Here is a 15755-nt window from a genome sequence, read left to right on the forward strand (position 1 = left end):
CGTTGCTGAGGGGGGGGGGGTAAGCTGCTGCTCCTGGTTATCCTGGTCAGCTATGTTTCAGAAGCGTACCACGCTTCCAGGATAGCCCCCCCCCTTAAAAATAGGGCCATCCAGCCTCCTCCGGTTCGTGGGCCCTCCCCCTTCCCCAGGCGGGAGCTCCGGCCTGGAACACTCCGATGGGCGCCGCTATCTTGGATTGGGCACCGCCTCCTGACGTCACCCACTGCGCCGCTCCCAGGCGCGTCACACCCGGAAGCGCTGCCGCACAGCAGGGGGAGGACGGCGCCGCGGTCTCCGGGAGGACAGAGCCTGCCTCACCGCGTGCGCCCCGCTCGGCGCAGAAACCCCAGGGGAAGCTGCGGACGGCGCTTCTGGGATACTGAACCCGGTGCACAGGCCAGTGCCCGCTCTTCCACACCGGGACAGCCCCAGGTAAGTCTTCTTTTCTTCCTGAGACAGGTTCCCATCAAGGACAGGAAACCAACTGAAGCGAGGGAGAGGTGCCGCCCTTTTATTTCAGACGGTTTCCTGTTCTTGGTGGGGCGGATCCTCTCTCAAGGTGTGCTGTCATGGGGGAGGGGAAAATAATATTTGCCTATATTTACCTGTATTATCGATTATTGTTAGGGCATTTAGCCTGGAGAAAAATTGATGCCCATTTCACTCAAAACAGGAATACCTTTGATGAAATGCAACTGATGGCCTTATTGTGCATGTAAAACGGTGCTGCCCAAAGTGGGTTTGAGAAAAACCGCTGTACAGTATGTACCGATTTAGAGGCCCTTAGTGTGCCAAATAAAGTCAGATAAAAGCATACTTACCTCCTATACCAGTGCGCTCCTCCTCTCGCTCGGCGACCCTCTGAGATCTTGGAACGTGACAATATTTATATCACATGAGTGCTGCTGCTCATCAGCGGCCTAACAAAACCACTGATAGGCTGCAGCGTTCACGACATAAACAATGTCACAGCGCAGGAAGCAGAGGAGCGGAGTCGGTTCAGGAGGTAAGTATGCTTTTTATTGTATTTTATTTGGCTCATCAGGGGCATTAAAAAGTAGTTGTCATGTATTGGTCAGCCCCTTAAATTGAGAATCCTTTAATGGTCAGTATAAGCTGACTGATGGATCCTTAGATAGCTCATTCTGTAGCCAGTGCAACAGAGAGGCTATTAAAAGCAAATAGTGCAAAATGTTTAATGAAACCCAATTGAAATAATAATTCTTAGCCTACAATACATACATTTAAGTAAAAATGCCTCCCAGGGTGTAGATATTTTTGAACAAGTAATAAGTTCACACAAATGGCAGAATTACTACTGAATTTGGCCAACATGTAGATAAAATCAATGAGCCTCAGTTGCTATCTCATTGCATCAATTAGGATGCATTTACACTGGCTGACCACAGCCGTTACTCGATCTCTACATGCAATGCCAATTGATGGTCTATTAAGAGTCTGCTTAGACTGGCTGACCATTAACATGATTGTTCTTTGCGCATAGAACATCATTGTTCTCAGTAGCATCTGTCTTGTTTATACAGGATGATGTGCTGCCGAGAATGATTTTTTTCAATGTATTCACCAATACAATAAAATCATAGATTTAAAAGTGAGATCCCTGAAACTCAGAGCATGTCCTATCCTGACATGACTGATCAGTCCGTTTCTCCTGGATGGTAACACACGGATGTGTGAATCTACCCTAGATAAACATTTATGGTAGAGAAAGTAATTTCAAACTATGGTTGCATAGGCTGATTGAGGGCACATTTTCCTACATAGAAGAAATTAGTGATTCTATGCACACACACACTGGCAGGATATACAAGCAGCTAAACAGTGTTGCAGATGTAGCTTACAACATAGTAACATATATAGCAGGGACAAGTTGGGCATTGTGGGAGCAGGCAGCAGGGGGACGCTGTCAGATCGCCACATGCGATGTGAATGTTTATAATGCTTTAGTGACCCAAATGGCATAAAAAACATACACTTACCTCCCAGACCTATGCTGGTACTGTGAAGTTGACACTGCAATTCCCAGCATCAAGTGACACTGCTGTCTTATGTGACCGCTGCAGCCTATCACTGGCTGCTGATAGCTGTAGCTTAAATACATCTGACGGAACTGTGAATGTTGCACCAAATCAACGGCCGCCGTGCTTACGCGACATGTCACATGACCGCCGGGAATCGTAGTACCTACATCACAGATGTGGTGCCCGTTCTGGAGCTATTTGTTTTTTTCTATGTGGGGGACATAAAGGGGTTGTCCAGTCTAAGGAGCAAAGTCTGCCGTTACTCTGTGACTGCAGACTTCCAAATCATGACAGTATATGATGTGCACACTGTCACATTTCTACTGAATGCTCTGTGCGGGTGGGCGGTCATGTGATCACATAGATGCAATTTGGGGGTCGAAGGGCTCTTCTGGGTTTAAATGTTTTTGTAGTGTATTTGCATTATCTGTGTAAAAATACCAAAATGAATCTGGCATTCCATGGCTGCATAAATCGTCTCATGCCATCTAGTTCAATATGACCAGTAAACACATCATACATTGTCAAGATTCAGCAGTTTGCAGTGACATCGAGTGACTGCAGACTTTTCATGTCAAACTGAACAACCCATTTAAGCACTTAAGATGGTGTTGTCTAGTAGTGTGCAGTAGACAACCACAATAATGTGTTCAATAAAAGACATGTATGATACAACTCTTTATGTAGAATTAATAAAGTTAGATTGCATTTGTCTATATTTGTAACTTATATAACAGGCAATATATTTTATTAGCAATCAGTGCAAAAATTCAGTTAATTGCAAAAGATTCAATTACTTTTTCATGCAACTGTAAATAAATAACCTATATATTTTGTAATGTGTCTTTAGTTGCAGAGGTTTTAGGGTAGGGAAAGTCTGTTCTCTGTGTAAGTTCTCGTAATGATCATGTGTTTGCATCAGTAGAATAAACAACGTAACTAACATCTTACTGAAACATCAACTATGTCAGGTATGTAGTCTTACTCAACAAGGCAAGAAATGTGGGTGAAATAATATCCACTAGTGCATTCCATTACATTCAATTGCACAAAAGTTCAAGTGTATACAATTACAGTCAGAAAATCAGCCTTCTGAAATAAAGGACTGAGAGGTTGAATTACTTACTGATTCTACAGTTTCATGCTGGGAAAATCCAACGGGTGCAATACCATAGATGCATACAGTCAAGATGGTTATCAGTAGATGCACAACTGTAATCCAATAAGTGAAGAACGGCCTGAGGGAACAGAAATCTTAATTGTTATCACAATTATATCCTACAGGACAGTGTAATGAAAGAAAGCAAAACTACTACTACTTGGAAAACTCCTTGTCACCCCCCCCCCCGCTTGGCCCCAATAAAATAAAAAAAGCTTATACTCACCTCCTGTGCTGGTGCCGTTCCTGTGGTGTCAGCACTCCCCGGGGCTCCTGTGCTGTTATGACACGTGACCCCAGCTCCCAATCAGCGCTGGTATCACTGTCCCGCCTCCTGTCAAACTGAACATGAAGAGGAAGTCAGAGATCAGCTGCAGCCCGGACTTCCTCTTGATGTTCAAAACATCCGAAGGAGGGGACAGTGACGCCAGCGCTGATTGGGTGCCGGGGTCACGTATCACAACAACCGCACGAGAGCCCCAGGACCGCGAGAACTGACACCGCTTGAAGGTAAGTATAAGCTTTTTTTTTTTTTTTTATCGGGGCCAAACATTTAGTTCAAGAAGGGGTTGTCCTAGTAGTGGACAACCCCTTAAGACTGCTAAGAACTCTGAACAGGGACTCGCCAAAATGCAACTCTGAAATGCTAATGATGCCAGCCTATAAACATACCACATACGATGCCTATATGCATACTACATGTGAGGCCAACAAAAGTATAAAAGACTGATTCCTCAAGTAGTATATACAAGCTATATCAGCACATGCAATTTAGTGAGAAGCATTTTTCGCGTTGGACTCTGAAAGCTTCCAACATTGTCTGGGCATTAAAGTAGTTTATATTTAAGCAGCTAATTATGGCAGAGGGGTACAATAGACTAAAGGCCATGATACACTGAAAATTCAAATCAGGTGAACCAACAGATTGTGCGAACAACCTGACCATCTAATGTGTATAGCTGCCTCCTCCCGGGAAAGTTGTCTGGCAGTAGCTTACTCCCCCCTTTTCATAGCTACAACCAAATAAGCATCAAAGACCAAAAAAATATCTGCCCCTGGGAACCTTGCTTTACCTTACATACCTCCAGTTCAGAGAACCTCCGTGTTAGAAACTTTAAAAACGACTACTGGTAAAACCAAATAAATTATGCAAAGTTTAGAAGTGCAAACTAAAATCTTCTTTATGGCAGCCTTTCTTTACAAAAGAAAATCCAGATTCACATTTGTTTTTATTCTCTTCAATCTTTTACCTAGCCAGAAGAAACTGTGTTTGTTTGTTTATGTGCGTTTTATGCATTTATGTGTGCTTTAATTAGATACACAAGCTGTAAATGTTATCACCTGTAAAGTAGTTTATAGACTAAATTAAGGCTATGGGCCCACGATGCAGAAATGCTCCGGATTTTTTCCTGAGTGTTTCTGCATCTCCCTGGCAGAAAAAACGCATGCGGATTGTACATGTGGTTTGTACATGCGTTTTTCCTGCCAGGGACATGCGGATGTGAAGCGTTCTTCACATGCATTTCCGCATGTGGGTTGTGATTTTAGCATCACTTGGAAAGTGCTTGACAACTTGGTCACACTATATAAATCCATGGAAACGGCAAGGATTTATATAGTGTGACCGAAAGAATGGTAAAAAATAAATATTATACTTACCTTCTGATGGCCCCCGGAGTCCTTGTCTCGGCTTGCCGGCAGCTCGCGGTAAATTTTTAAGGACCTGCCGACGTCAGCGGTCGCGCGACCCATCACATGACTAAATGACGTCACCGCAGGTCCTTTAATCTACCGCGAGCTGCCGGCAAGCCGAGACAAGGACTCCGGGGGCCATAAGAGGGTAAGTATAATATTTAATTTTTATTTAATTCTTTTTTTTTTTACAGGTACTATGGTACCCGGGTCTGGAGGAGAGTCTCCTCTTCTCCAAACCCGGGTACCATCAGCACATTGAAATGCATGTAATCCGCATGTACAGATCCAGTGATGCGGATTCCATGCGTTCCAATGCAAGTCAATGGCGGCGAAAACGCTGCGTTTAAGCAAAATAATTGGTAGTGCTGTGGATTTTTCCGCAATAATAATCCGCAGCGGAAATTTCCGCAGCATGTGCACAGCACATGCGGATTATCATTGGGGAACATGGCAGGCCTTCTACCAAGCATTTTTTAAGCGTTTCTGCAGCGGAATTGCCGCTGCGGAAACGCTTAAAAAACGCATAGTGGGCACACAGCCTAAAAGGCAACACTGAGCAAAGATAACCTTGGAATTCCTTACAGTATGTATCCATTTTCTTACCCATTCTGTTTTTCTAATTGAATATGTCTGTACAAGATAATATAACATTGGCCCATTTTAGCAGAGCAAATATTTGCAAATCCCAGTGTGCAAATGTCTGTACAATACATAGAGAAAATACATAAAGCAAACAGGTTTACAGTGCAATGATTTAAATATAAACATAACCTCCCTGCAAAAATTACAGCACACTCTGTTAATCTTTTCTGGGACAACCAGCTATTTATACAGTCATGAGAAAAACTAAGTACACCCTCTTAAAAATGTTATGGTTTAACGTATCAAAACATAAAAAAAATCTGTTCACTAGTACGTCTTAAAATAAGCTAAATATGCCCTCAAATGAACAACACATGACAAATTACACTGTACAATGTACATTATTCACCTAACAAAAATTAGCCCAAAATACAGAAGCAGTGTGTGAAAAATTAAGTACACCCTTACTGCTTCCACAGAAAATAAGAGGGTAAGCAGAAGCCAGGGGCGGCTAATCACATGCCCTTGATTAATTGTTCAACAACAAGTGTGATCACCTCGATAAAAGCAGAAGTATTGGCAGTTTGCTGGTTTGGAACATTCAGGAAATAGTTACCACAATGTCATGGAGGAAAGACACCAGCAATTATCTTACAGAAGCTATAGTTGCTGACCATCAATCCAAGAAGGGCTACAAGGCTATTCAAAAACAATTTGGAGTCCATCATTCTACAGAGAGAAATATTATTTACAAGTAGAAAACATTCAAGAGAGTTAACAATCTTCCCATGAGTTATATCCTAGCAAATTCACCCCAATTTCATCCTGTGCAATGTTCAGAGAATTTACAAAAAAAAAAACAAGAGCTGCAGCTCAGATTCTAAAGGCCTCAGATTGCATGTTAAATGTTCACGTTCATGACAGTACAATTAGAAAAAGACTGAACAAGTGAAACTTGTTTGGAAGGGTTGCTAAGAGAAAGCATAGCTAAAATTTGCATAGTTGCATCTGAACACACTACAAGTCTATTGGGAAAATGTCTTTGGGACAAAGATCAAAGTGGAGATGTTTGGTCATAATGCCCTGTGCCATGTAGGGAGAAAGCCAAACAACATATCAGGACAAACACATCATACTGACTGTCGAGCATAATGGTGGCGAGGTGATTATTTGGGCTTGTTTTGCAGTCATGGGACCTGGGCACCTTGAAGTTGACTGTCTACCATGAACTCCTTTGTATACCCAAGTATTCTAGAGTGAAATGTGAATTCCTCAATACAAAATATAAAACTTTGTTGAAACTGAGGCATGCAACAGGATAATGATCCCAAGCACATCAGTAAATCTACATCAGAATGGCTTAAAAAGAAAATAAAGGTATTGCAATGGCCCAGTGAAAGTCCAAACCTCAAGCCAACTGAAACGCTGTGGCAGGACCTTAAAGATGTAGTCCAAAACTAAAGTTGACTTTAATCCTAATGTAATAATCTAATTGCTTTTCTAATATACTTAGTTTAAAATGTCCCAACGCTCTCTTTCAAAATGCCATCTGCTTTTTTTTTTTTTACACTTACATTTTGATGACATTTAGTTTGAGAATTCCCAGTGCATGCTTGAATGCTCAAATGGGAAGTTATCAAGTGGTCACTGCCGCAGCTGCTCCTCCACCCTGAACGAAGAGTCACAGCGACATCTGTTCTGGGAGAAGGGCTAATCTCCCTGCTCGCCGCATTCTCACCTTTTCTATCCGCAGTGACAGTGCCTTCTCTTTCCGGCTCCTCACTTCTCACTAGAGTCAAAAAGGGAGCACACTGCCACTGCGCAGTGAAAAGGAATATCGCACAGTGAGCAGGTACCTCGTACTGAGCATGCACTGGAATTGACAACTGTGCTCAGAAGAACAGGGACTAGGCGAGCCTCACTGATGACGCTTCATTTTAGGGAAGGGCGGAAGCAGCTGTAGCAATGACCATACCCCCTTTCCACTAATTATGTATTCTAGCATGCACTGGGGATTCTCACACGAAATTCCATCAAAATGGAAGTTTAAAAAAAAGTGTAAATTGCTGTCTCCCATAAAGCTCAGCCTGTAATTAGCATTTTCATTCATATGCAAGTTAGGCATCACATGATCTGGCCATGAAAGAGTATTTAAAGTGGCTCTCCGGGACTTTAACATTGATGGGCTATCCTCAATGTGAGACCTGGCACCCTCACCAATCAGCTGTTTCCAGTGCGGCCAGAAGTGCTTAGTTGCGGAGCTGCACAACACAACACCATCAATGGTATAGTAGCCCCAGCTGAATACTGCAGATCTGCCCCCTATTGATTCAAATAACTCCACCGATCAGATATTAGTGACTTTTACATCGCTGGTCTATCCTCAGTATAAAGTCCCAGACAACCCCTTTATGGAGCCACAGCATGATGTAGCAGATGAGACACAGATTTCAGGGATGTGTCACTTATTAGGCTGTGTGCTGTTTACTTACAATGAAGGTTTTTTTCACCAAGAGATTATCACTGCCAGGACTGGGGCTCATGTAACAGGTGTCTGATTCTGCCCCATCTGATAAGCAGCTCACTGTCAATAGACAATGTACACAGAGAGCTGTGGTGGCGGCAGCTTTCTGAGCTCTGCTACATTCTACATCTAAAAACTCTGATTGTGTCACAACTGCTGCACCCAGTGAAATAAGTGATACATCATTGGAATCAGGATCTATTTTCCTGCATTATGCTGTTCTAAGATAAGGTAGCAAAAACCTAGATGAAAGATTCCCTTTAAGGCCTCACTGATATTTCTAATCAGTCTCTGTATTACTTGCAAGTTTTAATAAAGTATAAGTAAAGTAACATTGTAGTATAAAAGCTGATATACAAATATCCTCAACTGAATTTATGCAACTCTACCTTTCACATCAAGAATAGTATATTTTTATACATGAAACCACACTTTCACTCTAAAGTGCACTCTATGCACAGTCATAGTGGGATCACTGTCAACCAATGAATAGGACTACTACATGACTTCTAACTCCAGAACAAGTAGAGGTGCAGATAGATACAGTAATATACAAGTTATATACTGAACCTTCTCCACAATCCTTCAGGTCAGGCACCAAGTTCAACAAGCCAGATTCCATATTATATATATATATATATATATATATATATATATATATATATATATATATATATATATATATATATATATATATATATATATATATATATATATATACATATATATATACATATATATATATATATATATATACACATACACACACACACGTACATATATACAGGCGCTTCTCACAAAATTATAATATCAAAAAGTTAATTTATTTCAGTTCTTCAATACAATAAGTGAAACTCATATTATATAGAGTCATTACAAACAGAGTGATCTATTTCACGTGTTTATTTCTGTTAATGTTGATGATTATGGCTTACAGTCAATGAAAATACAAAAGTCATTATCTCAGTAATCTGTTCTAATTAACAAAAAGCAACTGCAAAGGCTTCCTAAAAGTTAAAAAAGGTCCCTTAGTCTGTTTCAGTAGGCTCCACAATCATGGGGAAGACTGCTGACTTGACAAATGTCCAGAAGGCAGTCATTGACACACTCCACAAGGAGGGTAAGCCACAAAAGGTCATTGCTAAAGAAACTGGCTGTTCACAGAGTGCTGTATCCAAACATATTAATGGAAAGTTGAGTGGAAGGAAAAAGTGTGGTAGAAAAAGGTGCACAAGCAACCAGGATAACCGCAGCCTTGAAAGGATTGTTAAGAAAAGGCCATTCAAAAATGTGGGGGAGATTCACAAGGAGTGGACTGCTGCTGGAGTCATTGTTTCAAAAGCCACCAAACAGAGACGTATCCCGGACATGGACTACAAGTGTCGCATTCCTTGTGTCAAGCCAGTCAAGGCCAATAGACAACACCAGAAGCGTCTTACCTGGGCCAAGGAGAAAAAGACCTGGACTGTTGCTCAGTGGTCCAAGGTGTTGTTTTCAGATGAAAGTAAATTTTGCATTTCATTTGGGAATGAAGTTCCCAGAGTCTGGAGGAAGAGTGGGGAGACACACAATCCAAGCTGCTTGAGGTCTAGTGTGAAGTTTGCACAATCAGTGATGGTTTGGGGAGCCATGTCATCTGCTGGTGTAGGTCCACTGTGTTTTATCAAGACCAAAGTCAGCGCAGCCGTCTACCAGGAAATTTTAGAGCACTTCATGCTGCCCTCTGCCGACAAGCTTTTTGGAGATGGAAATTTCATTCTCCAGCAGGACTTTGCCCCTGTCCACACTACCAAAAGTACCAATATCTGGTTTAAACAACAGTATGACTGGGCTTGATTGGCCAGAAAACTCGCCTGACCTTAACCCCAGAGAGAATCTATGGGGTACTGTCAAGAGGAAGATGAGAGACACCAGACTCAACAATGCAGACGAGCTGAAGGCTGCTATAAAAGCAACCTGGGCTTCCATAACACCTCAGCAGTGCCACAGGCTGATCGCCTCCATGCCACGCCGCATTGATGCAATAATTGATGCAAAAGGAGCCCCGACCAAGTATTGAGTGCATTTACTGAACATACATTTCAGTAGGCCAACATTTCGGATTTTAAAAATATTTTTCAAACTGTTGTTATAAAGTATTCTAATTTACTGAGATAATGAATTTTGTGTTTTCATTGGCTGTAAGCCATACTCATCAACATTAACAGAAATAAACACTTGAAATAGATCACTCTGTTTGTAATGACTCTATATAATATATGAGTCACTTTTTGTATTGAAGAACTGAAATAAATTAACTTTTTGATGATATTCTAATTTTGTGAGAAGTACCTGTATATACACACACACACACACACACACACATATATGGGGGTAGTGACTCCCTATTTAGTTAGCTAAGCACTCCTCCCATCAGTCTAAGGCAAAATTTAATTAGCACTGGATCATACCTGCCCTTAAATTTGTAAACTTTGGCCCAGGAGACATATGTCTGCTAGAAATGGTTAAGTTCCTGTCAGAAAAGAGTCACTTTGTCGCGGCTATTGGGGCATACACAAATACACAAACTGGCCAATTTGTATACAAAGTATCTTCATTTTATACGTATATTCTATATAGCAGTGATGCAGTTCAAAATTTGCATGTTCAATATTTAAATGTTCTAAGTATATATATGTGAAATTTGAACTGCATCACTGCTATATAGAATCTACTATATATATATATATGTGTGTATAATATATATATGTGTGTATGTATATATACATATACATACATACATACATACATACATACATACACACACATATATATAGTACAGACCAAAAGTTTTGGACACACCTTCTCATGTGGAATTATATACGGCCCTACTATCAGTATTTGATCAGCATTTTTTCTCAGGAGTGGGAGTCAAAATCAGGTGAGGAACAATCAGAGAAAAGGTATAATAGAAACAAGTCACCAATTCTGCATTTATCACCCACTACTGGTTTTGTCTCCCACTCCTGAGAAAAAATACTGACCAAATACTGATAGTGGGGCCGTGGCTTTAGCCTATATTACTGTGAAAGACACGCAGACCTCATATTCAGCCAATATTACTGGGAGGGACACACAGGCCTCATATCCAGATTATATCACTAGGAGGGACACACAGACCTCACATCCAGCCTATATTACTGGGAGGAAGACACTGATCTCACATCCAGCCTATATTACTGGGAGGGACACACAGACCTCACATCCAGCCTATATTACTGGGAGGGACACACAGACCTCACATTCAGCCTATATTACTGGGAGGGACACACAGACCTCACATTCAGCCTACATTACTGGGAGGGCCACACAAACCTCACATTCAGCCTATATTACTAGGAGGGAAACACAGACTTCACAATCAGCCAATATTACTGAGAAGAACACATGGACTTCACATACCGCTATATTACTGGGAAGGAAACATGGATCTCACATCCAGCCTATATTACTGGGAGAGATACAAAGATCTCACATCCAGCTTATATTACTAGGAGGGAAACACAGACCTCACATCCAGCCTATATTACTGGGAGGAAGACACTGATCTCACATCCAGCCTATATTACTGGGAGAGACACACGGACCTCATATCCAACTTATAATATTGGGAGAGACACACGGATCTCACAATCATAAAATATTACTTTGAGAGACACAACCACCACACATCCAGCTTATAATATTGAACTTTCACAAGGGAAAAGTCTGATACTTGGTCCAGGATGCAAAATACATATCATGGGGTCTGAAAACAAATGAAGGGATGAAAATTGCACAATAAAGCATATGGAACGTTATTACCTATACATAACCAGTGACATAAGTGAAAAAAAAATCTGAGTCACAGGTGTTCAGAGCATTTAAAGTATTGTCATTTCAGCAGTGCTACCTGCATGTACAAGCCAAAGATGTCTAACAGAAAATCTGGGCCTAATTAATAGAATTTGAAATTTGCATTCATCATTTTAGACCAATCCAACCTTCAACAATCACAGTCACAAAGAGTCACATTAATTTCTTTGAAGAAAGTGAACTTATGAAAAATGCACATGTACTGTATATCATCTACTTGTTCCCAATCACTACTGTATCTGCCGGGCTTTTAACAATACTTCACACACCAATTTCTACATAGCAGCTTATTCTGTTACCTTTAAATTGCGCTTACCGGTGATCATCCATATCTTCAATTTGCCTTTTTACATAACTATCTATTCTTTTGCGATAAGTCCTATTTGTTAATCTTCCCACCATTCCCAGTCCATATGGCCTTTTTTCTTTTGCAAAGAGTTTCCTCACTGGAATATTTATGCGCTGCCCTCGCTTTTGAGGACCAATGGTGACAACTTCTTGGCACAGTCGGATTTTTGGCTGTACGAGATGTCCATCTTTTATCTTACGCCATCCTCTTTCTAACGGCCTGGAAACAGACAGAATGTACATTTTATGCATATGTAAGCTATGACACAATTATCCTATAACTGAAAGAAGAAACCTGTTGCACTGGCACAAATGACTGCAGCCCTTTGGCATCTAAGCAATAAAACAAATGCTATGGCAGTAAACTGGAAATCTGTTCAAAAGTAAGACAGTATCTACCCAAAATTACAGCATAGAAGCTATGTCTGACATGTGTCTGACCACAGACATAGCTCATATCTCTGGGTGTTAGGGTATGGGAATATGGCTTTCTTTACATACCCGCATAGATTTTTCTGTAGGAAGACGTTTCAAGAAAACACCAGTGGTGTTTTACCTGAAGTATCCTTTCTGAGGTCTTTTTGGACATCTTGACATCTGCATTGCCGCAAAGGTCTTTTTTTTTGCATTCTATATATAAAATAGTGTCAGCTTCTAAACGAAATCCACTAGAAGAATGGACCAGTCACTTCTTATAGCCAAGTCATGGCTTTCAAAGCCCGAACTGGTTATAATAGACAATAGCCGGAACATATGCACAGCAAGTCGTTTTGACATTGAATGTACGTTCATTCTTTTAGAGAATTTTTTAGAGAAAAAGCTGTTGTGTGCACATGCCCTTTGAGTGGCTTTCCATTGATAAACTTGTTATATGATGCATTGCAATAAATAGCTGGTGATTTCCACGGGAATGGAAGAAGGGTCTATGAGGACTGGGCTCCGGCACCGATGAGAACATGTTAAAACATAACTTTTACTATGCAATTAAAAACATGGTGAAAAAAAGCAAAAGGGATAAAGAAGATTAAGGATCCATAAGCTTACGTGTTTCGGGTTAGCAACCCTTATTCATAGCTGTTGTAGGAAAATATGAGGTGAAGGTTTAAATAGCCAAATCAGTTCTCATACTTTGCACTGACGAGGGCCAACAGCCTGAAACACCATGTCTGCAAATTGAGATTCTGATTTGGCTTTTATCTTAAGTCATATTGCACGACTCGTTAAAGGGTTGATTGTGACTTGTAGGATTGCTGCTAGCAATAGGTGGCGCTATAGAGTTCAAGTCCTCTTTTTCTCTAAAGAGGCAATTTGCATATTAAATTTCCCAGAGGAACATTGCACGGCGAATAAGCATCTTTACTTTGGCATGCCAGAGCCGGTGTGTCACTCTCCACAAGGAGAAAGGTTACCCCTTAGAAAAATAGAAAAGGAAAAAGGTGAAGTCTAATCAAAAAGTTTATTGTAACCAATGACAGATCAGCTTCAGCATGAAAAAAAAGATAATGTTGTGTCCTAGCATGTGTGTAAATTTTATGAAAAAAAACTGAGGACACGAAATGAGCACAACAGAACTGCAATGTGTACACAGACCCCTAGGCTACGTTCACACAATCAGCTTTGGGTGCATTTTTGATGTTGCAGAATTTCTGCACCTATTATTTAAACTATGTTACTTGCATTTTTTCCATTGCGTTTTTGTGTGCATTTTTTAACACGCATTTTTATCACGTTTTTGACATTGCATTTTTTTGTCTCTGTTTTTTTTTGAGGGACAAGTTGAAGTTTTGAATTAAATCATTTATTATACAATACAATTTATTGAAAAACAAGAATAAAATGCATAAGTGCATTGAAATAGTGAAAAAAAAACAAAACACATTTCTATATTTTTGGCTGATTTGTTTTTACGGTGTTCATTGAGCGGTAAAAATTATCTGGCAACACGATTCTTCAGGTCAGTGCGATTATGGAGATACAAAATAAGTCTAGTTTATTTGTTGTTGCTTTTTTTTTTTTTTTTCATTTAAGCAATAAAAAAAAAATAAAAAAACGGAAAATTCAGAAATTTGTAAAAAAAAAAATAACTTTACCATACAGGATAATTTATTTAATATTTTGATAGAACAGACTTTTATGGACATGCGATACAAATATATTCATTGTTTTTATTCCTTTATTTTTAATGGAGGAAAGGGGAAGGGATTCAAATTTTTACATTATTTTTTAACTGCTTTTATTGTTTCCTTCCTTTATTTTTTTTAGTCACCTTAATGGACTAGCGATCACTGTGTTGTAATATATAGGCAAAATGGCATTCTTCTGGAGGACTACTATAGCAGGTCCCCGGCTTCCAGGACAACCCATGATTGCAGGGAGGAGAAAGGAAACAAGCGCATGCAAGCACTGGCAATTACACCATTTGAATGCCACTGTCAGTGATTGACAATGGCATTGAAATGGTTACACAGCAGCTTTATGGGCTAATTCAGGACACTGCTATTACAGGCAGTTGCTGGCTGTGTGCTCACCTTATATGTGTGACACCAGACGTGTGACAAACCCCTCTCTCCTAGACCCTGCCAATCACAGCTCAGCAGCTGATCTACCAGGCTAGCAGTATCAGGCACTGTAGAGCTGTGATTGGCAGTGTCTGAGGAAAAAGAAGTGAAGGTGCACGCCTCTAGAGTTGGTCTGCAAGCAGACATTTCACATAGTGCGCTCAAAAGGCGATAAGTGTGACTATTTCTGCGATAGAGTGACGCAGCACAAAACGTAAAAGAGTGGCAGAATCAGGGGAGCTCAGTCATTTTTAACTCAGTTTGGTGTTTGGTGGTCTATGTATCCAGCTCCTTTAAGTACAGATTCTTAAGCACATATTAGAAATATACCAGAAATGTCCCAAAAGTGAACAAAAAGGTAACTAAGTACACTACTCTTTTTTTATTAATCCACAACCTCACTATTTCACCATGCTTGCACATGCCCTCTCTGTTATTGCTCCCCTAGTCCATACTCTCCGTCAATATCACCAAATTCTAACACTCTGCAAACAAAGATTTCTTTCTCCGCCCCTCTTGTTCCTAAACCTTCAATCCCTTCTTTCAAAACAAAAAATTAGCCACGCACTCACCTTCTCACACCTACTTTCCCTCTCACTGCTGGTGATGTATCTCTCAATCCTGGACCTTTGCAGCTAATACCTACTAATATTTCTCCTTCTTATCACTCCCTACTAACTAGAAATTCCACAACCTCTCGAACCTAAAATCCATCCACCTGAACCACGCTTCACTTGTGCACTTGACCCTATCCCCATCTCACCTTTCCACAACCTTACCACCCTACTTATCCCAGTCCTAACCTATCTTTTCAACTTATCTTTAACCTCTGGTGTATTCCCTTCTCCTTTCAAACATGCAACGCCTATCCTGAAGAAGCCATCCTTTGACACAACCTCTAACGTCCAGCTATCGTCCCATATCACTACAGTTTGCCTCCAAATTCTTTAAAC

At 40.5% G+C, this 15755-nt stretch overlaps 1 protein-coding gene across 2 annotated transcripts in view; it reads right to left on the bottom strand.

Annotated features, from left to right (window-relative positions):
* The window catches only part of RHBDF1 (rhomboid 5 homolog 1), a 249279-nt gene that overhangs the window by 91053 nt on the left and 142471 nt on the right, over positions 1-15755 (bottom strand). For both annotated transcript variants that reach the window (XM_073647918.1, XM_073647919.1), the window contains 2 exons: positions 12213-12464; positions 3169-3280 (listed from right to left, as the gene is read on the bottom strand). In XM_073647918.1, the coding sequence (XP_073504019.1) occupies positions 3169-3280; positions 12213-12464 (364 nt within the window). The remainder of the gene's footprint in view (positions 1-3168; positions 3281-12212; positions 12465-15755) is intronic.

Source organism: Phyllobates terribilis, unplaced genomic scaffold (genome assembly GCF_046119375.1).
Source record: "Phyllobates terribilis strain yellow unplaced genomic scaffold, ASM4611937v1 Scaffold_9__5_contigs__length_417890890, whole genome shotgun sequence".
Taxonomy (NCBI): Eukaryota; Metazoa; Chordata; class Amphibia; order Anura; family Dendrobatidae; genus Phyllobates; species Phyllobates terribilis.